General features: G+C 46.8%; 1 protein-coding gene across 1 annotated transcript; it reads right to left on the reverse strand.

Annotated features, from left to right (window-relative positions):
* Window positions 1-984: 984 nt before the first annotated feature.
* On the reverse strand, window positions 985-2,673 carry LOC100273723 (uncharacterized). The gene is made up of 3 exons (NM_001148133.1): window positions 2,587-2,673; window positions 1,581-2,473; window positions 985-1,352 (listed from the first exon to the last, which is right to left on the reverse strand). Exons 2-3 carry the CDS (start codon window positions 2,411-2,413, stop codon window positions 1,094-1,096), a joined length of 1,092 nt encoding a protein of 363 aa, NP_001141605.1. The 5' UTR covers window positions 2,414-2,473; window positions 2,587-2,673; the 3' UTR covers window positions 985-1,093.
* Window positions 2,674-25,532: the final 22,859 nt, after the last annotated feature.

Below are 25,532 nucleotides of genomic sequence, written 5' to 3' on the forward strand. Positions count from 1 at the left end.
CGCGCCCTAGGGCCGGACGGTCCGCGTGTGCGCAGGGGCGGCGGAAGATCGCCGGCGGCGCCTGGATCTCGCTCCCGGGAGGGACCCCGTCGGGGAGGAGAGATCCTAGGGGTTGTCTAGGCTCGGGCCGGCCGACCTAGACTCCTCTAATCGACGTAGAGTCGAGGAGAGGCGGATAATTTGGGGATCGAGAGGCTAAACCTAAACTAGACTAGAACTACTTCTAGGATAAAATGCGAAATAGAAGTTGTATTGATTCGATTGATGATTACAAATCGGCCGTAGACCTCTCTATTTATAGAGGAGGGGGGCTGGACCCTTTACACAAATGATTCCGAGCTAATTCCGTGAATATAGCTAACAACCGTAGCACAAAACTCGGAACCCTAAACTGCTCTACGCATGCGCAGACCGTCCGGCCCACAGGCGCGGACTGTCCGGACCGCGGACCGTCCGGCCTCAGGGCCGGACCGTCCGCCAGCTCAAAACGGTGCTCAACGGTTTGGAAAAGTAAAACTATTAGAGCAATACTCATAATCATTAATCCATTTGAAAAAATACCTCGAAACCTACATAGACATTTCATATTTTATTGATATAAAACTAAAGGGCACGTATCATGTGTAATCAGTCATGTTGGTATAACTATGCGGATCTAATATATTCAATTAAAATCTAGGGTTAAATACGATGGAATTTTAATTTGAATCTTTTGTACTACTTGGAACTGAAGCAGCAGCAGTTTGCTCATGTGGGCATATATATACTATGCATGCCAAGCACGAGAAAAGACAACTGATACATTTAAGCCCCAAATGACAGGCACAAAACCGAGAGGAGATAGAACCACAGAAAATGCTAGCTGCCCGTCTCATGTGTGTGTGCATACGTGCATGACAAGCACAAGAAAAAAAAAAGGGCTACTAAGAATTAAGCAGCTCAAACTAATAAGGGGAAAATCAACTGCAAGCACTAGTTCATCATGCATCCAAGGGAAACCATAACCATAATACGAGAAACGAAGCAACTCGTTACATGCATGAGGAAGATAGTAGTAATACTAAGACTGTCAACGAAAACCATCATCGCGAGCTCAGATCTTCCTTCCACACGCAGCCCTCACTAGTTCAGTCAGCACCAAGGGGCACCTTGCCACCAGATGCGCGTAGCCATCAGTTGCCAAGACAGCATCAAGAGTCTCAGGCGACTTAGTGACGAACTCAAGACACTTGGCTTTGAGTAGTGAGCAGTTGTGCTGCTCGGCGAGAGCCAACGTCGCAGCCGCTGTGCCTATGTCGATGCCACCAGAGAGCTTGCATTCACACATCAGCTTCAGCCGGTTCAGCCCATACCTGTCCAAATTCAAATTCTCAGTAGCTAATTACAATCTAGTATATAGAATACAGTGATTTCAGAATTGATCCCAAACAACTTATAACATAAGATACTACGGTATTAAAAAAACCATAATATTGCGTAACAACTACAGAAATACTCTACTTCCAAACATGCCCATATGCAACAAAGTATTACGTGATATAACCTATTCTGAAAGTGGAAAATATCGAAAGAAACCTTACCTGTCAGCAGCTACCAGTAGGTGCTTAGCCATGGCCGCCGCCGCGTCAGGCTCCTGGGCACCGTCGAGCTCTGGCGCCATGTCAGTATAGATGAAGCGAAGCATGGACCTGAACACAGCAGCCTCCATGTCTCTGATCACATAAGCGGAGCTTCTTTCCTGTTCCTGCACGCCTCCGAAGAACTCGGCCTTGAAAACCGAGGACCTTGCGGCGAGTATGACCTTGTGGGCGGCGAAGGACTCTCCGGAGGCGGAGACACGAAACGTGACGTCCGCTCCATCCTTGCTCTCCAGGAGCTCGCCGAAGTGCTGGTGCAGGTCCGAGGGTGGTGGCACTGGCAGGTGCTGCCCCTTAGTCGTTTCTGCGGCGCCCAAGTTGCGTAGCACGGTGACCGTGCACTCCACGGTCAGTGAATCGTTCACGAGATAACCTGATGACGGCAGCTTATGTTTTAGGATAAGGAGAAGTTCGGGCGAGCATCTGGAACCACTGGCAAATACATGGGACACACTCTTCTCTTCAATGACAAATTGGCATACAGGCCGGCAGCTCAGGTTCACCCTCAGCTTGTCCTTCAGGGGTTCGCTGACAAGGATGAGCTTCAGAGCTACCCACTCGGAGGTTAACTCGAGGAAGTAGGGGCCCTCTTCCTCGAAGTAGTACAAGTAATCAGGATAGAAATGGACCTCCCACTCGTGGCCATCGATGTTCCATCTGGATTTGATGAACTCCGATGGCCCCATGGCTTTGGTGGCGCTGTAGCCGTCAATCTTGAGCAGCTGCACCGAGCGCACAGCCTCAGCGACAGCCAGGTTCGTGCCGTCATGTTCCATGATGGAGAACAGATAAGATCCAGGAAATTCTCCCACTCGGCCTGTTTTAACTCCAATCGCCTAATGAAAAAAAAAAATGACTCCGGTGATCTAAAGCTAAAATGTTTCAGGTTCATCTTAAAAGAAAAACGCATAACTGAAGTTGACAGAGAATCTGGAAGCTTGGGGGTTACCTTCGCCCCGTCCGGCGCCGACGAGGACTGGGCCGGCTGTAAGCGGTGGGAGTGGGATCGATGGCCGCCCGACTTCTGGCAAGTGACAATGAATCGATGTGGGAATTGTTGTCAAGTCATAAATATTGGGGGAGTGGTGGGGGGTTTTAAATATAGCGGGAGTGGGGAAAACTGACCGTCAAAAGTTTTTTCGAAAAAGAACCGACGTCAAAAGTATGAGTTCGCCGTACATGGCTCCCAAAGCAAGAAATGCAGCTGCGGCAGGTTCCCAAGCGTCAGCCAAAACACCAAGCGGTCGCGGCTTTTGGATCGTAGGCTCGCCGCGCGCGCGCCAAGGACCGGTGGGTGGACGAAAGCCGTCCCTCCATGTTTGCTGTAATCTCTACTTCCACCGGTTTCTACCGTTTTCACCGTCATCAACGTGCGTTCGCATTGATCGTATTTCTACTCCCTTCCCCTACATAAGGGCACGTACAACCCAGATACTGCTGCACGGTACTCCAAGTACAAGATACAACTAAAACACAACATAATACAGTGGTCATATCTAAAACATGTGTCTTACGATATTCATTGTACCAATCAGAGCATTCAATAAATTAAAATGACCAATCAGCTAGTCTTCTGTCTCGAACATAGAGCTAAGACACTGTGTCTTCGTCAAGATACGTGTCTTAAGTTTTTTTACATTCACCCCTCTAGACACGTTGTAAGACACAACTTAAAACACCCACTGTACATGCCCTAATAGGCTGGCACAATCGGCCTACGTACCGCGCATCCTCCTCCGGTCCTGTCCATACAGCCACCGCCTCGTGTCAAAAATTTCCACTCTATAGGTATTTCCACTCTATAAGTGGTCGTTGTCGTTCTTCGCCAGTTGTGTGGGCGGCCGGTAAGGCTGAGCAAAAAACCCGTAACCCGAAACCCGAATCCGGAATACCCGAACCTGAACTCGAAATACCCGAATTTTGTTCGAGAATTTCGGGTAGCAACTTACAAAACCCGAATTTATTTCGGAAAATTCGGGTACCCGAATTACCCGAACTTTCATGTGTCATATACTCATGTCATGATTAATTATTAATTTGTACATCTATAATTATGTGTAAGTGTGCATAACTTGTGATTGTAGATAGCTTATGTTTTATATGTCCATGTATATCATTATTCAAACTATGTTTTTATACTAATTTAATAGGGTATATGTGTTTTTATGAAGCCAACATAATAGTTCGGGTAGTTCGGGAATACCCGAACCCGAACCCGAAATTCCGGGTACCCGAATTTTCGGGTATTGCAAAACCCATTGTAATTTCGGGTATCAATTCTCAAAACCCGAAATTTTAAAAACCCGAATTACCCGACCCGAAAATTTCGGGTAACCCGAACGCCCACCCCTAGCGACCGGTCCGCGACAGTGTCTTCTCCTTCCTCGGTTCGTGTGGGGCAGTGGTTTATCTGACGTCTACCAGGGTGCTCTCGTTGATCCCTCGTTTCGCCGCTGGGCTCGTCGGCATCACGCGAGTTTTTTCTCTTGCGGAAAATTGCCCCCACCACGTCTTCCTCGTCAGCGACCGCTATGTCGAAGAGGTCGGTGGCCATCTTTTGTCACCCCTGTCCAAGCTCGTGGACGACTCGTTGGTGGTGTCGTAGGTGAATGCACTCACCACGTCAACGGCGGTGACATCTAGGAGTTCGCTCATTTTCTTTGAGAACCTTCGGATGTAGTCCCGAAGGCTCTCACTGCTCTTTTGGGTGCACCTCTTAAGGTCCAGGAGCTTCCATGGAGCTTGTAGGTGCCCTAGAAGTTCCCGACGAAGGTCCTTTGATCGGCCTAGTCATGTATGGTGCTGGTCGGTAGTTGAAAAAGCCAGGCACTCGCCCCTTCCGCGAGGTGGAGGGGGAGGAAATGGATGACTAAGTGGTCATCCTTGATCCCCGCCATGGCACGCGAGGTGGTAGTCTTCTAGCCACACGACGGGGTTCATGGAATCGTCATACTTAGAAATGTTGGCTGGCGCGCATACCTTCGGGGGCAGGGGGACTGGACTTTTTGATCTCGCGGCCAAAGGCGCGTGGTCCCAACCTAGGTGGGCTGGGGCTGCGCACGTCTTCTTTCACGCGGTTGCTCGACTTCTTTCTGTTCCCGATGCCTGTTGTCGAGGATGTGCCAGGCGTCACGAATGCCTTCGATGCGGTGCTTTATGTGGACACACGTCGAAGTAGACTGGGAGGCCTGCGCCCCTTGCTCCAAGACGAGGTCGTGTGTTCCATGACTCTCCGTGCTGGTGTGTTGCCGCCAATCGACCTTGGCTTGTTGTGTTGCAGCCCTCTCCACCAAGTTGTGGAGGTTCTGGTACATCGCCTTTGCCTCGGGCTCGTCCGGCTCGGGGATCTGAAAAGATTACGATGCCTAAGAGGGGGGGGGGTGAATTGGGCTTCTCTAAAATTCCAACAAAAGTTAAACCCTAAGCATGAGCCTAACTTCACCCAACTACTAGCAATAAGTAAATACTACTAGAAAAACAACAACCCTAAGTCGTTACTATAAATTCTAGCTAAGCAATTGCACAAAGTAAAATGCTCAAAGTAAATGTGGAATGTAAAGTAAGGGTAAGAAGACTCCTCCAATTTTTTGCCTAGGTATCGAAGAGTCGACACTCTTCCCTAGTCCTCGTTGGAGCACCCGTGCAAGGGTATTGCTCCCCCTAGGTCCTCACAAGAACCAAGTGCTCTCTATGTGATGATCCTTTGCCACTCCAGCGTGGTGGATCCCTCACGATCGCGTACAAACTTGAGACGGGTCACCAACAAGTCCTTCGGGGTGATCACCACACTCCAATCTCCACCAAGCCGTCTAGGTGATGCCGATCACCAAGAGTAACAAGCTATAGACTTTCACTTGACCAAGAGAAGCCTAATTGAAAGCTCTCTTGTGGGTTTTGGTGGTTTGGATGACAACCCAATTAAAGGACTAACAAGTGTGCTAAGTGTTGATTAGGTGCTTAATGCAAAGCTCACAGGGTTCAACACAAGTGAACAAGTGTGATGGTCCAAAGACTAGAATATCTATAGATAATGGACATCACAAGTAAGATGGACATTGCTTAAGTGAGACTTGGTGTGCGTAACTCAGAGAGAACAGATCAAGTCAAGGATGGAGGCAAGAAGAGCTTCGAGGTACCGAGTGCATAGGAGAAGGTCAAGGATACCAAGGAACCCAAAGCCAAGGGTGAAGAAGAAGACTTGCAAAGTCAAGGTTGATCGAGTTAAGAAGGGTTATGGTGCATCAAGAAGCACTATATAAGGACATGACTCACAATCAATGAGGTAACATCTACAGTTATGTGGTGTAAGTCATAAGGCTCAAGATCAAGCTCGAGAAGTGAACAAGGTCACTAGAAGGAGGAGCAGTTTCAAAACCAGAACTAGAAGCAGTCCAAAAGAGCTAAGTTTCATTTGATCTTTAGTTTGGGTTGTTCCTGTGTTTGGATATGTTCTATGTGAACTTTGCAAGGTGTTGGAGCTTTTGTGTATTAATCTAGATCAAGTCAAGTTGACTTGATGGTTCTGAAGCTCTGTCTAAAGTAGATCAGAAATCCTGGAGTAAAGAGGTATGATCCCAAGACTTAGTCAATTGTTTTAGTGGCTAACTATGTGTGTCTAAGTGCTAGGGATCATCGCAAAAGAAGACAAATTGGAGTAAAGAAGTTGCACCATTCTAGGAGCACCGGACTATCAGGTGTGCACCTGACATTGTCCAGTGCCCCGGCTGGCCCTCGGTGAACAGGCCGCTCTCAAGAAGCGGTTAGGGGCTTTGAGGCTATAAATCCCCGGACTATCTGGTGTGCACCGGACTGTTCGGTGCGCCAGCTGCACGCCTACCCAACGGTCGATTGCGCAATCAGCGCCTGCCACGTCAACCAAGCCAATGGTCATCAAGTTGCACTGGACTGTCCGGTGCGCCAAGTGGCTGAAGGGTGGCAACGGTCGGCTTCGCTAGGAAAGGAAGAACATTAGCTACTGCTCACTGTATGGTGTGCACCGGACAGTCCGGTGCACACGTAGACATGAAAGGCTGATTGCTTCCCATTTGAAGAACCAACGGCTAGGGGCTCCCTTGGGGCTATAGAAAGGACCCCTAGGCATCCATCTACATGTGTGGAACACTCCCAAGTGCAGCAACACTTTGTAGACTCATTGCAAATCATATTGCTCTCCCTCTCTTGTGTATTTCTGTCTAGTTTGTTTAGAGGCGCACTTATAAGTCTTTAGAGAGAGGGGAAGTGCTGCTGAGAGCAAGATCAAGATCTTGAGCATTGTTACTCTACCGGAGTGCTGTCAAGAAGGTTGTAAGCAACCACGGCAACGTTGTAACAACCATCAACATATTGGAAGGCTCTATCTGTCACATTGACAGATTTGAGAACATCGGAGGACGGAGTAAGATACTCCAAGCCAAGGTGTGGCTAACTCTAACGAGGACTAGGCAAGTATTTCAGGCTTGGCCGAACCTTGGTATAAATCCTTGTGTCCTATGTGCTCTGTGATGTGACTATTGTCTTGTCTCTGTTTCTGTTCTTTGTATCTTGCCTTATTACTGTGTGCACTTCATATACTCTTATCCGTGGTATAAGTTACTTGTGAAGTGCAGGACTCTTTGAGACAAGAACTTCATTTCCACTGCCACCTACTTGAAGCAATCTTCATTCCGCTGTGATCCAGTCTTCGAGTAGAGTAATGTTTTAAGTTTTACAGTGATAAATATTATTCTCCTATTCACCCACTCTAGGCGACATTCGGATCATGTTCTCGAGCATAAGGAACTTTCAATTGGTATCAGAGCTAGGCCTCTCCAGTGTGGGCTTAGTCGTCCGGAGATGACAATGTCGTCACAAGAGGTAACTGTAGAACTTCTTAATTTTGATGGCTCTAACTATGCATCCTGGCCTATTCATTTATACAATACTTTTAGGAGTTTAGGTCATGAAGTAGAGCAAATATTCGATGCTAGTGTTTTGCCCGTTAATGTTGATATGAAAAATCCATCTGAGCATGATCTAAGATGATTGCGTTAAAATTATCAAGCCTATGACATCCTAGTCAATTCTCTTAGCAAAGATGTTTATTTTTCTGTCATGGGTAGTAATAGCGATGTACTTGTCGGTGCTCATGATTTATGGACTAGAATTAAAGTAAAATATCCTGAGTCCAAATGTACTACTTCTACTCCCTATGTTGCTTGTGGTACTATCCTTTCGAAGGGAGAAGAAAAACAATGACTACTAAATGATGAATCCACCTCACCGACAAGTTTGCCTTCCACTAGTTATAAATGTCTTATTGCCGACAATGATAATGGAGACAAAAGCGATGATGAGGAGGAATATTAGGATGATAGTGAGGATGAGTCTTCATCACCACAAGGTACATTTTCATGTATTGCTTTCACTAATAATGACAGGGAAAATGAGTCCGACGATGTGGAAGAAGAGGAGATTCGCCGGTTCTACACACATCTCAACAAAGGAGACAAAATGCTCTTGGTTAAGCTATTGAGGAGGAACAAGGAACAAGGCGAGATGCTTCTCAGGATAGAGGAGACTCTCATTAAAACCAACAACATCCTTGAGATAAGGACCAAAGAACATGAGGAGCTAAGGTGCTCTCATGATAATTTGGTCCAACGGTATGAATCTATTTTATTTGATCAAATAAATAATAATGATGTATTATCTGATGTCGCTCGACTTAAAACTGAAAACTCCATGCTTAAGAGTCAAGTAGAAATGATAAACTTAGAAAAACTTGCTCTAAGTGAAAAGTATGATATGTTGTCTTACTCTCATAATGAATTAGTTGATGATCGTATCATGCTTGACATTGCTCATAAGGTAGTAACTACAATTCTGAACTCATGTGAACCTCATTCTTGCACATGTGAAAAATTAGTTAAAGTATTATCATGTGCTGACCTCTACTGCCCCAAGAAAGGCCAATCTTTGATTGAGCAACAAGTTGTAGGGTCAAAAAGAAAATTGCTTGGGAACAAGAAAAGAAGACAATTGAGGAGAAGACGCTATGCTCGACTTCCTTGAGATATCCACGAACACGTAGTGAAGAAGCTTGAGGAAGGAGAAACCGCAGTAAGGGTGAAACTCCACGAGAAAGAAGTTCCTAAGGCAATAGGTGAAGCAATCAACATGAACAAAGAAAAGGGTAAAGATTCAATTAGTCATGTTGTTCGCATTGATCATCTCTCTATGTCATCCAAGAGCAAAAAGGGAAGAGGAAAAAGGAGATGCTTCAAGTGTAAGGAATTAGGCCACTTCATTGCGTCTTGTCCACACAAAGACAAGGATGAAGAAGGGACGAGGAGATGTTTTGGTTGCAATGGTAAGAACCATATGATCACTTCATGTTCGCTCATGATGAATCAAAGATGTGCATCCTCCAAGATGACCCTCACTAAGACAAAAGACGAACATCAAGCGTCATGTCAGGTTGGGCGACGCTTCTGCTACATGTGTGGTGACCGGTCATCTACGTAAGGTATGTAAGAAGGGTAAGGTTCCTAAGCAAGTAAATTTATCTCAATCTTATTCGCTTAGGAGACCCAAATCATACACTTGTGCTAGATCAATAATGAGATCACCTAGATCCAGCACAAATGCTATTTGGGTACCCAAGGCACTACTAAATGATCTCTATGGACCCATCCCGAGATGGGTACCAAATTGTGCCACCTAGACCATGCAGGTGCGTCGAGATGGACTGGAGACCTTGGGAGAGCTTAAGACGATTACTTTGAACTCTATGCTTAAGCTGTCAATATTATTGTTTATTTACTGACCCAAGGTTGAATTATTGTGCAATACTAATCCCATGTTCATCTCGAGTTAAATAAGTTGTAGAAGTCCTTAATCAATATTGGTGAATCAAGCAAAGGACTTTGATGAGAATCTTCATCTTGCTCTCAAAAGGATGATACCAGTGTATCTTAAGTGCATTATTTACAATTGGTATTAAGTTGGATTGTCAAGATATACTTAGTCTTGGAGTAGTTATGCTTTTGAGGTTGCTTGTGTTGAATATCTTTCAATTGGTGATCCATAATTTCCAAGATAATAATCATGCTTGCTCAATCATGACTGTGTGCTTTATAGGTTATATCTCTTGAATCATTCAATAGGTAGCTTTTCATTTGATATATCTACCATGATTAACTCTCTTGATGGTTCTGAAACTCTGTCTAAAGTAGATCACAAAATCCTGGAGTAAAGAGATATGATCCCAAGACTTAGTCAATTGTTTTAGTGGCTAACTATGTATGTCTAAGTGCTAGGGATCATTGCAAAAGAAGACAAATTGGAGTAAAGAAGTTGCACCAGTCTGGGAGCACCGGACTATCCGGTGTGCATCGGACTGTGTCTAGTGCCCAAGCTAGCCCTCGATGAACAGGCCACTCTCGGGAAGCAGTTGGGGCGCTGCGGCTATAAATCCCTAGACTGTCCAGTGTGCACTGGACTATCCAGTGCGCTAGCGGCACGCCTGCCCAACGGTCAGCCATGTAATCCGCGTCGGCCACGTTAGCCAAACCAACGGTCATCAAGTCGCATCGAACTGTCCGGTACGCCATCGGACTGTCCGGTGTGCCAAGTGGCCGATGGGTGGCAATGGTCGGCTTCGCCAAGAAAGGAAGGAAATCAGCTACTGCTCACTGTCCGGTGTGCACCGAACAGTCCGATGCACACGCAAACAGGGAAGGCTGATTGCTTCCCATTTGAAGAACCAACGGCTAGGGCTCCCTTGGGGCTATAAAAGGACCCCCTAGGCGTCCATCTACATGTGTGGAACACTCCCAAGTGCAGCAACACTTTGTAGACTCATTGCAAATCATATTGCTCTCCCTCTCTTGTGTATTTCTCTCTAGTTTGTGTAGAGGCACACTTATAAGCCTTTAGAGAGAGGGGAAGTGCTGCTGAGAGCAAGATCAAGATCTTAAGCACTGTTACTCTGCCAGAGTGCTGTCAAGAAGGTTGTAAGCAGTCGTGTCAATGTTGTAACAACCATCAACATATTGGAAGGCTCTATTTGTCACATTGATAGATTTGAGCACATCGGAGGATAGAGTAAGATACTCCAAGCCAAGGTGTGGCTAACTCCAACGAGGACTAGGCAAGCATTTCAGGTTTGGACGAACCTCAGTATAAATCTTTATGTCCTGCGTGCTCTGTGCTGTGACTCTTGTCTTGTCTCTGTTTCTGTTCTTTGTCTCTTGCCGTATTACTGTGTGCACTTCATATACTCTTATCTATGGTATAAGTTACTTGTGAAGTGTAGGACTCTTTGAGACAGGAACTTCATTTTCGCCGCCACCTACTCGAAGCAATCTTCATTTCGCTGTGATCTAGTCTTCGAGTAGAGTAAGGTTTTATGTTTTACAATGATAAATATTATTCGCCTATTCACCCCCTCTAGGTGACATCCATATCCTGTTCCGGGCATAGGGAACTTTCACTAATGCATGTGGTGTGTGCTCTAGGTGGCTCTCATGCGCACTAATGAGGTCCTAACACAGGATTATGATTTTCTAATCACCTCACTAGGCTTTGTGGGGCTTTCAATGCACTAGCAATGAATACAAGTGAATGTGGGCAGCAAGACACTTAAGGGCTTGTTCGGTTAGCTCTCAATCCATGCAGATTGAGTGGGATTGGATGGTTTAAATCCCAAGCAAGTCAAACTTCTTCTTAATTTTTTCCAATCTCATCCAATCCTTGGCTAATGGGATTAACCGAACAAGTCCTAATGTGGCTTGTGGAGGGGAGATAAATAGCCCCAACCACCAAAACTAGTCGTTATTGTAGGTTGCTACTCATTAGCGCACCGGACAGTCCGGTGCGCCACCAATGCGCCAACGGTGCGCTAAAACGGCTAGTTCTGACAACTAGTCGTTGCTCTAACATTGCACCAGACACTGAACAGTGATTGTCCGGTGTGCACCAGACAGTCCGATGCGTGCGCTAAAATTAGACTTCTCAAAGTCATTGTTCTCGAGTTTCTCGAGGGCAGAGGGGCTGCCCCCGGGACAGCCTGGCCCCATTGTCAGGGGTCACACCGAACAGTCCAGTGCACACCGAATAGTCCGGTGCCCCTAAGACAGCAAAACCAACTTCTTTTCCTTTGGTTTTTCAAATCCGATTTCGTTCTAACTCGTGAGTGTGTTATAGATTGGCACCTAGTGATAGTTGTGAGTGTGAATGTGTACCAACACTACACTAGAATTCTCTTGGTCAAACTAATCATCCACAACCCCTCTTTATAGTATGGCTAAAATAAAAATAGAAGACCTAATTCTATACCAAGTGTCCACAACTCCTTCGAAATTCGGAATATGAAGACCTTCATCTTTTGATTCGCCTTTTTCAGTCATCACTTCAATTTCTCATCTGAGGGATTGTTTTCACCGTTGCAACGCAACCTTCTGTAATGCAACCTAACTTACCATTTGCTCTGCAAAATACACGTTAGTCACATATAATCTTAGGTTGTCATGAATCACTAAAACCAACCAGGGGCCTAGATGCTTTCAGGATCGATCGGAGCAACATGGCCTCTGCAGCCATGTTTTGCTCAGGGTTGAGGAAGTAATGTGCACCATCACTGATTTCAGTGACCTGATCACAAATCTTCCTCGCCCGGGGCTATCGGTGTTTGTGACCCGACTGCGCACCATGGGGATCCCACATGATGTTTTTAGGCAGGACGACATTGTTGATCGCGACTCGATGGTACGTGCGGATGCACATTGGAACACAAGAGAGTTATACAAGTTTGGGTCACCGGAATACGTAGTACCCTATGTCCTGTTGGTGCTGAGTATTGAGTTTTGCTGGTGGTGAACATGTTATAGATGAGTTATGGGTGCTGATGGATGATATCTCCTATCAATCTAATGGCGACATGGTTGTTATCAGAGGGATGATGAGAGATATGGATCTATTTTTTAGGGGTACCCTCTTAGCCTTATATAGGCGGCCGGAGGGATATCCCTTTACAAGATGTGAAGCCTATCAAATTCTATCCGAGTCTATCTTCGATGTTGCAGGTGCTCCTATTCACTCGGAGTCCGGTCGTCTTTCTTCCGAGTTATCTTTCGAGTATCTAGCTCTTCAGGAACATGTGAACTGTGCGCGTGAGGCATCAACAATCCTTCCACGTCAGTCGTGCACAACTTGGTTGTTTTCGTTGTTACCCTTCTTGGTCGAACTCGTTCAGTCTGGACGCGACCCAACTGTACGCCTTGCTAGGCGAACAATCGGGGGCCCATTAGGCAGCCCATGGAACATTTCTATGCTTATAAGGACCCATGGGATATCTATCTCCTACAAGGCCCCAAGGCTCAAGCCAACTTTTAGGGTAATTGGCTCGAGACTCCAAGAATGGATAGTGTTATTTGACTATTCCATGCTTTCGAGTATAGCTTTGTCCCACGTTTGGATAGTGCACCTAATGGGTGTAGTCCCCAGCTTTGAGCAGATTTGAGTGTCGATCAACTCAAAGGTCCTCATGATCTTGCTTATGAAGGGTTTTAATTTGTCGTCTTGAATGTGATTTGTTTGACTAAAATCTGGTCGAGTGAGACCTGGTTGACTGAAATCCAGTCGGTGTGCGTTCTGTCAGGGTTTGTCATAACGGTCGACTGAACTCAACTAATAGAGGTCTAGTTGACTCTGGTTTGACTGATCTTGAGTTTGTCATTTTACAGTATTTGTGGGTATCTCATGGATCAGGTTTTTTTCAGAAAATACGATCTGTGCACCCAATGGGTGTGTACGCTGTCTTTTCCTCAAAATAGTTACCTGAAGCGACAGGGTGTAATAATGCGCTCGAGAAGTTGGTTTACTGCTTTCCAATGTTGTGTTATGCCAAGGGGTGGCATGGGCGTGCAGTTTCTTGGAAATCTACACGGCTCTTGAAGGCTTGCGACCTTTCGTTGTACAGATGGGAGCCGACGAGGCACCCCCTGGCTTCTTTAAATAGACCATTTGCCTGTGACGCTCTTCTTCACTCATCTTCACTCTTATTTCTCACTCTTCCTCTCTACACTTGAAGGGCTCCAATGGCTGGGGGAAGAACGGTAAGGGCAAGCGCGGTGAGGGCACCAAACGAAGGCGTCCTCTGACACCAGCGTCGGAGGATTTTGGAGACTCCGAGTTCTCGAAGGAACAACTTTCGTTTGAGGACGAGAGGTCCTTGCTGCCCACTCCTTGGTTGTCCTCGTTCGAGGATTTGGAGGACTCCATGGGTCTCTCTCACGCCAAGGGCCTACATCCAGTCCATTTAGTGGGCCAGACTAGAGGGCTTTGATGACTCGGACGAGAGCTCTAAGGAGAGCACCGATGACGACGATGACGAGGACAGTGGCAAGGTTGGTGGCGATGGTGGTGGCGACGTGGCGGCATCAAGGGCAACAATGGAGGCGGTGGCGACGGGGGCGGCAACAGCAGCGATGGCAAAGGTGGCAGCAACGGCAACAACAGTAGGGGCAGCAACGATGGCAGTGGAGACAAGGGCGACAATTCTGGTGGCGAGGCACCGCTGACTTAGGTAGCAGTATGGTGGTAGTGGGCAGGAATAGTAGTACGGGTAGGTGTATTTTGCTAGGACTTGTTCATAATGAACTGGTTCTGCTCTTGTAATGACCCCCTCCTATAATAAAGTTGTCGTCTTGCTCCCTCTTGTTCTCTATGTTATCCTATTTTTGAAGTTTGATCTCTTTCACTGAGTACGTTCTGTGTCCTTGCGTTTTAACTTTGATGACTGATCTCTCTCGACTGAATCTGTGCGGCAGCATGCTTTCCTTCTGACTTAGCTCATCCGACTCAGCGTTTCTTTGATTCGATCTAAAAACATTTCCCTCGTGCTTGTGCTTGTGGTAGGTATGGAGCACATACGTATATACACGCCCACGGTCCGACGGTTTCTAGCAGAAAAACCTTAGAATTATTATTTCACCGCAACTCTCCTCTTTGAAATTATTGTGCCTCAGTGACTCCACGCTCGATTCCACACTTACGGGAGGTCTCATGGCGCCTAGAAGAAGCAGGGGTGCGGCGGACGTCATCCCCCTACCAATCCCAACAACCAACTCCCCTTCTGTGGTAACTATGCCTCCATTGTTTCTGAATCTGATTTGCTCCACCTGGTCCAGATTGGTGTTCTCCCTTTGAAGGAGTTGAGTTTATGGCGCATTTGGCAAGGGATTACAGTGCCCATAGAGGCTACTCATGAGTCTATGGTTTTCATCCCTTTCTTGATTTGGGGCCTGGGTCTGCCTGTTTCCCCGTTTTTCGTGGCCTTCTTGATTTCTACTCCCTCAATCTGACCCACTTGAACCCCCAATTCCATTATTCAAATTGCCATCTATGTGCATCTATGTGAAGCCTATCTTGGATTAGCCCACACTTTGGATTGTGTCTATCTCTACCATTGCAAGCCGGGGATGGCGGGTGGACAACATCATGTAGTTGGTGGGCTAGCCTTGAACTTCATTAGGGTAGGAAGGTTGAATATCTAGATATCCCTCTAAAGGACAACATCAAAGGATGGCACTTTTAAATGGTTCACTATGGAGAATCACAACAATTCCTTGCCTGCTTGCTCTAGAAGGCAACCGGATGTGCGCGTACCTAGTTGGATAGAGGCCCCAACCGACTCTGAAGTTGTTGAGGCGAGGGTTTATTTAACTTAGATTGCTAGCTTAAAAGACAGAGGTCTGACTACTGAAGTCATGTTGATCGATATTGTGTTCAAGAACATTCAGCCTCTGAAAGATAGAGTTCACCCCGCGTATGTGTATAACGGGGTCATAGATCCTTCCCGACTGACAAACAAGCAAATTTTGGAGGAGGATGTCTTGAGTCGAGTCGAGATGATGCTGAGGGGTGCCATTGTAAATACCAATGCTCCTCGATCTTATTCTGTCTAGAACCTTCCTCCATCTGTAATAGGCATGTACCGAATATTGGAGGATCTCATTTGCTTCACTGTCTCTATTTAGAAACAACCGTTTAAGCCGTTGTCACACCCGGGTTTTAGGGGTCCAAAACTTGGGTGTGAAATAATCACCAAGTGTGCTAGGATCAAGTCTCACACATATGATGACTCATAGTATAGAAACGAATGTCACATCTTTACTATATAATAGGAGTTTCGTACAAAATAAATAAATAAAGACATCATATGAAGACATCGATCCAACAACCATAATTGACTAGGAGACGATGGTCTAGACCACTCATGAGCTCATCACAACATCCTTCATGCGCCTCATCCAGTGGTACATGTCCTTGACCTAGGGGGATGTGAGTTCAGCAAGGGTGAGCTCACATATGTTCATCGCTCAACAAGTTGTGGGGAATAATGTGCATGAACTCACCAAAGGTGGGAGCTCATGTGAAGTGTAAGGCTTACCAATGGAGATGGTGAAAGCTGAGCATTGCTTTTAAAGTTGGTCAAAGTTTTATTAGCAGTTACTAAATATAAGTAGATACCAACCCAAATAAAAGAGATCAAAATTAATAACAACACCCACAATGCAATGCATATGACAAATTAAGTTTAGTTCCATAAATTACTCATGTGAGGGTCTGAGTTGCTCATGACCGTGAGCATGGCGGATATACCTATTTTACACTCTGTAGAGGTTGCACATCTTTACCCACAAGTCGTGTTACCCATTTGCCAAGGGATCACGACTTCCCATTCATCTCTACCGAGGAGACGAGGCAGTGTACCACTACGAGGCCTTTACAAATTTCCACTAGCTTCCAAAAACCCGCTACGGTTTCTGAGAAAGGCAATATAGGAATCCCTCGTTCGAAAATCCATCGCAGCATGATTGACCCGAGAACCTCCCTATACGCAGCTCCTCTACCGCCCTTGCGCCTTTCAGGTAAGGTAGTCTTCCACTAGCTTTTCTAATTAGTCAGCCAAGGGCGTACCATACCACCCTTGTGGCAGCACTGTTTTTTGGGTGGTCGCTCCATGTTCCAATTAACACAATGATCTTGTCATAAATAATAATTAAAACAACAACATAACTGGAACATGATCATAATGTAACATTAATTTCCCAAAACTAGGTAAAGCAATAGCAAAACTACATAATAGTTCCTTTTGTCTGCAAGGTGTGGGATAAACAATGCTAGGAAAACCTATCGGGTCCCATCAAATTAACCTGAGCATGTCACAGTGATTAATAGGAACATTATTAGGTAAAGAAAAGTGATCAATGGCACAACTTGCCTGTGAGTTGAGATCCCAGGTACTTCACCAAATTGGTCTTCGGAGTCTCGTGACCTCACCGCTATTCGTAGCAATACATACAAATAGACAAGAAGTACATAAAAGTAACAGCACACCAAACATGAGAACAAATAGCGTAAAAATATTCTACGCGATGCTACGAGAGCGTAGGTTTGAGAACCACTAAATTCGGAGTTGTGGTTAAAAGGGTATGGTTTTCCGAAGTTTTAGGTGATTAAATAGTGAAAACATATTGTCGGTGTTTTGGGTCCGACCGCGCACCCGGGGTAGCCCCTCGAGGTGCTTTTAGGAGTAGGACGGTGTTATCGACTGTAGCTCAATGGTTTATGCCAGATGCACGAGAAACAATGGACAATGGTTTACAGGTTTGGGCCGCTTTGAAATGCGTAACACCCTACGTCCTGGCGAGAGTGCTTTTATGTGGTGGGTTACAAGAGGGTTCTCTAGCGCTGAGAGCACAGAGAATTGGGTGGATGGCTAAGTACTGAGCATGTGTTCTGAAGGGGTGCTCCCTAGGCCTTATATATTCGACCGTGGGGCAATACATGCAGGTATGATAACAATGTGCACCTAAGAAATAGTGAACCGATTGAGTCTATCTTCCTATAGTTCCGCCGACCCATCCTCGCTCGGTTCCGTTGTACGGGGCTCCAGCGCGGGAAGGTCGGGTCACTGTTATGATTACTTGCTCGAAGTCATTGGGCCGTCTGGGCTTGCACCGATCCGGCCTTATGTCGATCTGCTTCACTGGTCGTCTCTCTCAGGCTCACAAGGGAATGACCTTACGAATTATGGGGCCCTTGGGTCTTTCGTAAGGTCTTTTATCCTTCTGGTGGACCCGGGGGATATCTGTCCCCCACAAGCCCCCGATCCTTGGGTCGATTTTGAAATAAATGGCCCAATGATCCTAGGTCCAGCTTGCGGTATTTGATTTTACCAGGGAATGCTTTTGGAAATAATTCTGCCGGGCCACTGCTCCAGAATTCCGAGCGATCCGATTAACACGTCTTCTTTTTATTGTCTTCTCCTGCTATTATTCCTCAAAATTTGGTGTTCTGTCTTGGGTTTGTGCTTCGAAGGTCAGCATTTTGCACTGCAGGGCTTCGAGATTCGTTGGGTGCACCGAAGGTGCACCCAATGGGTGTAGCCCCCGAGCTTCGAGTGGATTGTTGCAGATAATCCACTCGAAGGTCTTCACTTCGAGTATTGTCAGAAATCATTTTTATCTTTTATTTGTGCCTTTTCAGAAGTCAGCCTTATCTTGATCTCGCCTTATGCTTTAGAGGTCAGCATGTAGCTTCTTCGGGGATGACGATTGAATGGGTGTAGCCCCCGAGCTTCGAGTGGATTTTTGAGGATAATCCACTCGAAGGTCTTCGTTTCAAGCCTTTTTTCGAGAATCATCCTTCCTTTATGCCGGATGCTTTGGAGGTCAGCATTGTACAATTGATATTGCGCTTTTAGAGGTCAGCACACATTTCTGTCTTTGAGGTCGAGTACGCGATCTACCCATATCTTGCTAGGTCTTGCAATTTATTTGATCTGCAACTGATTGGACGTTCGATAGACGTCCCTTGGCTAGTCTTCATGTCGCTTCTGTCGATCAGACTTGTACCTCACCGGCTATATTTGGCTTTCCTTTGATCCTTGCTGATATCTCAATTTTGTCTTGAGATATTCATTGCACGCACTGCACGGATGTGACAGTTTTGAAAAATATACTGATAATTCCTGGGCGTCCCCCCCAATGGGTGTAGGCAAGGGACGGCTTGGTACGCTGAGTGTTTAGCAAACTGCTTCTGAGTAGTAACTTGATGTGACCACGGGTGTAATCATATCGTCCGCGCAGTTGACTGGAGTCCCAATGGGTGTTGTGTTGCGTGAAACGGTGTCAGCCGCCTGACGTGTCTTCAGACGGTTTGAATTGCATATTGAATTTTTGCGACTGTTCAGTGGCCGTGGTAGGAGGTGAGCGGTTGCCTTCTTCTTCTATAAATAGTGCCTTTGCTTCTCCGACTTTTTCACATCTCTTACTGCTGTTTACTCTCCTCTTCTTCCCTCCACTGCCACCATGGGCAAGAGTAAGAAAGGTTGCGGTTCTTCGCCTCGCTCTGGTGACAAGCGCAAACGTGAGCCGACTCCTCCCTCGGAGGACTTCAGCAACTCGGAGTACTCGGAGGAGGAGTTCTCCTCCGAGTCCGAGGGATCTCCGGCTCCCGTCTCTCCCCCAATGTCGTCTGATGATTCGGACGATTCCCAGGGGATTGCCGCGGAGGTCTGGACCTACATCCGGGCCATCGAGCGCCCCGGGCTCGAGGGCTCGGATGAGTCGGAGTACTCCTCGGACGAGGAGGACTCCTCGGACTCGTCCGAGGAGGGCAGCGGCGACGATGGTGGTGATGACGACGACGACGGAGGCGACGGTGATGGCGGCGGCGATAGCGGCAGGGGTGGTGACGGTGGCAGCAAGGGCGGCAATGGCGGCGGCAGCAAGGGCAACAGCAAGGGCAGCAACAAGGCCAGTGGCTAGACGCCACTGGTTTTTAGATGTTAGTGTAGATTAGTAGTAGAAATAGCATTAACAAAATAATGTAGTAGTAGTTAGTAGTATAGAGTAGTGGAATGTAATGTAGTAGTAGTAGGGAAAGCATCAACTCATAACGAGTTGATTTGTAAGTTCTGTAGCTTCCTTTTATGAAGAATTATTTCGTCTCCTCCTGGGTTAATTACTTTGCCTCCTGGTCAGTTGACGATTGTTGCAATATTTATTGTCCATGATGTTCTCTGTCTGCTATGCTTGGGTAGTAACTTGGAGTTCTCGAATCATTCTTCCGTTCGCTTTACCTGTGACGTCGGTGCCTCAGAAGTAGTGGCCGAGTCACTCGGGGTCACATTGTCGCTTTTAGAGGTGACAACCGAGTTATTATTGACAACATTGGCGCTTCTGAAGTAGAGTCCGAATGATGGCGGGGCCACATCGGCGTTTTTAGAATTAACGACCGAGTGGTTACTGGTGATATCAGCATTGTAGAGGTAACAACCGAGTGACTGATGGCAACGTCGGCGATTTAGAGGTAACAACCGAGTGACTGACGAAAATGTCGACGTTTTAGAGGTAACGACCAAGTGACTGATGGCGACGTCGGCGTTTTAGAGGTAACAACCGAGTGACTGATGGCGACATCAGCGTTTTAGAGGTAATAGCCGAGTTAGAATGGGCCGTGTCGGCCACTTTGAAGGTAATAGCCGAGTGAAGTCAGATGATGTCAGCGTTTTTAGAAACAACAACTGAGTCAATTTGAGCCGCGTCGGCCGTTTCGGAAATAACGGCCCAGTGATGACATGGCACGCCAACTTTTAGAAATAGCAGTTGAGTGATGACATGGCACGCCAGCGTTTTAGAAATAACCGCTGGGTGATGACTGGGCACTTTTTGGAAACGGTATCTGGCCCGGGAAAAACCCCACATGTACTGCATTGTTGCGCGTCTCCACATTCCGTGCCCTAGTTCTTGCTTCCCTGCATCCAGACCCTCTCTGCCCTTTTGCGATTCTGCTTCCGCTCCGCTCGCCAACGAGGTTGAGATGGCGCCCAAGCGGAAAGCCTCGAGTTCGTTCGTCGCTGCATTCCCCCCCATCGATCCCAACAGCCAGTTGCCTTTCGTAGGTAACCATATGTCTGTTGTATCCGAGTCCGACCTCCTTCATCTTGTATCCATCGGGGTTCTTCCTCCGAAGGAGCTCTGTTCTTGGCGGATTTGCCATGGGGTCACTGTTCCAACAGAGGACACCCACGAATCCGTTGTTTATGTTCCTTTTCTTCTCCGCGGTCTTGCTCTTCCTATTTCCCCCTTTTTCCGCGGTCTCCTTGATTTCTATCGCCTGAATTTGACCCGCCTGAATCCCAATTCCATTCTGCAAATTTCTATTTTCGTTCATTTATGCGAAGCTTTCCTCGGCGTCTTGCCACACTTTGGACTGTGGAAATATTTGTATCACTGTCGCCCTGGGATGGCCGGAGGACAACATCAGCTGGTGGGGGGTGCGAGCTTGGAGATGCGCCGCGGAAGGAAGACTGATTACCTCGACATCCCCCTCAAGGACAACATCAAGGGATGGCGTCTGGAATGTTCGCACTCCTAGCTGGACCGAGTCCCCCATAGACCAGAAGGTGGCTGAAGCAGGGGCTCTGCTAGCTAAAGTTGGATTGTTGAAAGAGAGGGGTCTGACTGCAGAGGCTGTGGTTGCTGACTTTGTCTTCAAGAATATTCAGCCACTGAAGGATAGGGCATACCCGGCCTATCTGTACCGAGGCCTAGCTGACTCAACCCGGGTAACCAACAGAAGAATTCCTGCTGTGGACTTGGTGAGCCGGCTCGAAATGATACTCAAAGGCAAGGTACCAAATGTTGGCGCCCCTGTTGCATACTCGGCCTAGAACCTGCCTCCTTCCAAGGCCTTTACCCATTTTGTGTCAAATCCTCCTGCTGGTGATGGCGGTTTGGGCCTTAGAGTGCGACCCTCTGCCGAAGAAGTTAGTGCTTTGGTTGCTTCGCTTGAAGAAATTCCTGATGATGAATGGCAGGTTCACTTTGAGGTGCCTTTGGATCCCAGTGATGCAGAGATAAGTGTCATGCTTGATATGTTAGCTGAGGATTCTTCTAATGCCGCTCCTGCTGAAACATTGGTGGTGGTACCCATCCCTAAGGCTGACAAAGCTTTGGACGCTCAGAAGTCTGTCAATGTTCGTCCAAAACGTTCTCGCCGAGCCGATCAAGCCTCTTTTCCTGCTGAGGGGGAGAAAAAGAAGAAGAGACGTCTTCGTCGGGTGTCTAGCTTAGATCAGGGTGCCGGTCCTTCTGCTCCTGTTGCTGAGGAAGTGCCCGTGCCTGAATTTACTGAAGCTGATCCCAATGGGTGTGACCCGTCCGACGTTGACCCCAATGGGTGTGCTGTCTGTGTTGTTGATGAGAATGATGAAGAAGAGGACGAAATCCCTCTGATTCGGAAGAACAACCGACGTTACATAGCTAGTGGGGAAAGTAGTGGTGTTCCTTCTCCTGCCTTGTTTGCCCTCGTTGGTCTGCAAGAATTATCTCTGGCGAACTTTGATCAAACTCTTGAAGACATGGTTCCAGAAGATCTGTTATCAGAACCAGCAGATGGTGGCGCGATGGATGTTTGTGTTGATGTGCTCGACGCCGGGTTGGGGTCATCCCGGGCAGCTTCCCGCGCCTCATCGACCTTGGAGCGCGGTCTTGAGGGTCAGGAAGCTGGTTTGGATTGCCCTGCTCCCATGGAATTGACTGAGGGACCTTCAGCCTTAGAGGTGGCTGCTGCAGAGAACTCGACCCTCAAGGATGGTGCTGGCGCTTACCCAGCCCCCGAGGGTGTTGCCGGGGATGATTCGACTCAGATGGGTAGCGCAAGCTGCGACCCAGCCCCCGAGGGTGTTGCCGGAGATGATCCGGCTCGGATGGGTAGCGCAAGCTATGACCCAGCCCCCGAGGGTGTCCGAGCGGGTTCTCCCTCTTGCATTTCCATGGATGTTCACGTAGGATCTTCTCCTCCACACTCTGGTTGCATGGTGATAGCCCAAGCCTTTGGTCAAGGAGTCGCTTTAGAGGCCAGCGTTCCCGACGATAGAGTTTTGGGTTCTGCTGATGACACTGGATTGATTCCTGCTGATTCGTTGCAAGTTGCTCTAGGTGGTGATCCTTCACCGAGCCATCAGTTGATATCTCACGATTTGGGGGTCCCCTCATTCTTCTCCAACCTCCAGGTATTTTGGTTTTTTCTAGTCTGACTTTTACCCAGGCAGATAATTATTCTCATGCTTGTCTGCTTTTAATGCCAGGCGTTGGTCGATGAGATGTCTAGTCGGCTGAAGTTGCAGGGTGCTTTTGTCCCAGAAGGAGCTTTGTCTCTGGCGCGTTGGAATCCGGTGCTGCTTCAGCGGCGTGTTTCTGACTTAGAGGCGGCGAATGCTGGTCAGTGCTCTTTTGCTTCCTTTTGGCTACCTTATTAAACTACTTCTTACTTTAACACCTTTGCTTGACTGTTTCTCGCCAGATATGGCTCGGTAGTATTCTGATCTTGAAGAAAAACATTCTCAAAGTCAAGCTGAATTGGTCCGGCAATGCTCTGATCTTGAGGAAAAGTATTCCCAAAGTCAGACTGAGCTGGCCTAGGTTTCTGCTTCTCTGAATGATGCTAACATGCTGAACTCTACTCTCCACGCTCAGCTCGACTCTGAAAAGGTGACCTGTGAATCCGGGCTTTGTTTTGACGTGTTCTTATTGCTTGCTTGACGTTTGAAGAAGCTGATTCTTGTTTGCAGGAAGAAAAATGTGCCCTTGTTACTTCTCATGACAATCTTGACAGGCTATACCGTGACTCCAGCAACTCATTGACCATCTTGGAGAGGAGTCATCGCTTCACTAGGGAGGAGTTAGACAATCATCGTTATAAGCTGCAGGAATCCTTGGATGACGTGATTCGCCTCAGGCAGTTGATATCGACCAAAGATGCTGTCATCAAGGATCTGCGTGCTTCCAAGAAATCTGTCGCCCAGGAGCTAGAGACCGCTCAGTTGGCTGTCAAGGTTGCTGAAGAGACTTCCACTACTCTGAGGGCCCAGCGTGATAAAGCTATGGATAAAGCTATTCGTGCGGGGCGAATTCTGATGAGGAGACCTGGTGTGGTTATCCCTGACGACATAAGGGCTGATGTGAACGCTGCTCCTGATTCTTCAAGTCGCCCTTCTTCATCGGTTGCTCCTGAGAAGAATGTTGCAAAATAGAAAAACATTGCACTAGATTCTAATAGCTCAATTTTAGTTGATAGCTCACTATTTAAGTTTGCAAAAGTTTCAAATTTTTCTAGCAAACCTTTGTAATCATTTTGAGAGCTAACCAACTTATTTTTCAAAGTTTTAAGTTGAGCTTTTTGCTTAGTGCAAACATCCTGGAAAAATTCTACGGCTTCCGCAAGTTCATCTAGAGAGGGCTTTCCCTCACCTTCATCATCACTACTACTTTCATCACTAGAGGATGGAATGCTTTTGTTACCTCTTGCCATAAGGCATTTGTGTGATGATCGTGATGATCGTGACGAGGATCGGTGGCTGCGCGTCCTTGGAGGTTCATCTTCACTTGAAGAATCATCCCAAGTTCTAACACTTGTTAGCGCCTTGCCTTTGCTCCTCTCCTTTTTGGGTTTGGCCATATTTGGACAGTTGTCCCTGAAGTGGCCCTTCTCCCCACATGCGAAGCATCCTCTCTTCCTTTGCTTTTTCCTGTCAATGTTAAAGAGAAGATCCTCGACCTGCAGGGGCACACCCATTAGATTAATCTTGCGGATCATCCCCATTACCTTTCCGACGCGTCAGATTGTCTCTTCGTCTTCGGAGGATGATGTGCATGGTTGATTATCTTCATCATCATCACTTTATTCTTCTTCCTCTTCTTCACTTGAGGAACTTGGAGTGGGAGCCTTCTTTTTGCCCTTCCTTTCATCACATGCAAAAGCATATGGTCTTGAGGAAGTTGGCTCCTCTCCCCGACTCATTTTTCACGACATCTCAAAGGCCGCGATTTTCCCAATCACAATGGTCGAGGTTATGTTGCTCAAGTCCTCCATGTTGTGAAGGATGGTGATGATGCTCCCATATCTTTGTTGTGGTAGCAGGGAGATAATCTTCCTCACAATGTCCGCATCACCTAGCTTATTAATGCCAATAGAATTGAGCTCATTGATTATTAGATTCAAACGAGAATACATGTCTCTAACAAGCTCATCATCTTTCATAGCAAAAGAATTATACTCATTTAAGACTAGGCAATGTTTTTGCTCACGGACATTGGATGTGCCGTCATGGAGCTCATGCAATTTTAGCCAAATCTCATTAGCAGTTTTCAAGGTAAATACTTGATTAAAAATATCCATGCTAAGAGATTCATACAAGCAATTTTTGGCTCTAGCATTTAAATGAATTTCTTTTTCCTCACTCGTGGTGGGTTTCTCGGGATTCTTGAGGGGTTTCATCCCGTCACGAGTGACTCTCCAAACACCTAGATCAACGGCCTCTAGGTAACAAGCCATTCTAGCACTATAATATGGGAAGTTAGTGTCGTCGAAGTGTGGTGGCCTATGGGTATCCATCCCTTCCTCTAAAAAGTGTCGGCTCTTTTTAGCGGTGAAGCTAAAGCATTTCAAATGAGCCAAACAGGGCTCTGATACCACTTGTAGGAAACGAGTGACGCCTAAGAGGAGGGGTGAATTAGGACTTCCAAAACTTTTACTAAATTAGGCCACAATTAAATCCCTAGAGCAAAACCTTTGCAAGTAATGAAACTAGAGTGTGCAAACTAGGTTTTGTCTAAGTGTTGCTATCTCTACCGCAAAGGTTAAGTTTCAATCTACACTAAACAAGTATGACTACAAGATTGAAACTTAAATGCTTAATATAAATGCGGAAAGTAAAGAGCTAGGTAGAGAAGCAAACTCTCGTGGATGACGCCGGTATTTTTACCGAGGTATCCGGAACCACGCAAGGTCCCGACTAATCCTCGTTGGTGCCCCTACGCAAAGGGAAGCCCACGCGAGGGC

The sequence above is a fragment of the Zea mays genome, chromosome 6 (genome assembly GCF_902167145.1).
Source record: "Zea mays cultivar B73 chromosome 6, Zm-B73-REFERENCE-NAM-5.0, whole genome shotgun sequence".
Lineage (NCBI taxonomy): Eukaryota > Viridiplantae > Streptophyta > Magnoliopsida > Poales > Poaceae > Zea > Zea mays.

Coding starts and splice junctions, on each gene's coding strand:
- LOC100273723 (NM_001148133.1), bottom strand. CDS start 2,413: ATGGAACATGACGGCACGAACCTGGCTGTCGCTGAGGCTGTGCGCTCG. Junction 1,353..1,580: donor CTACTGGTAGCTGCTGACAG/GTAAGGTTTCTT, acceptor GAATTTGGACAG/GTATGGGCTGAACCGGCTGA.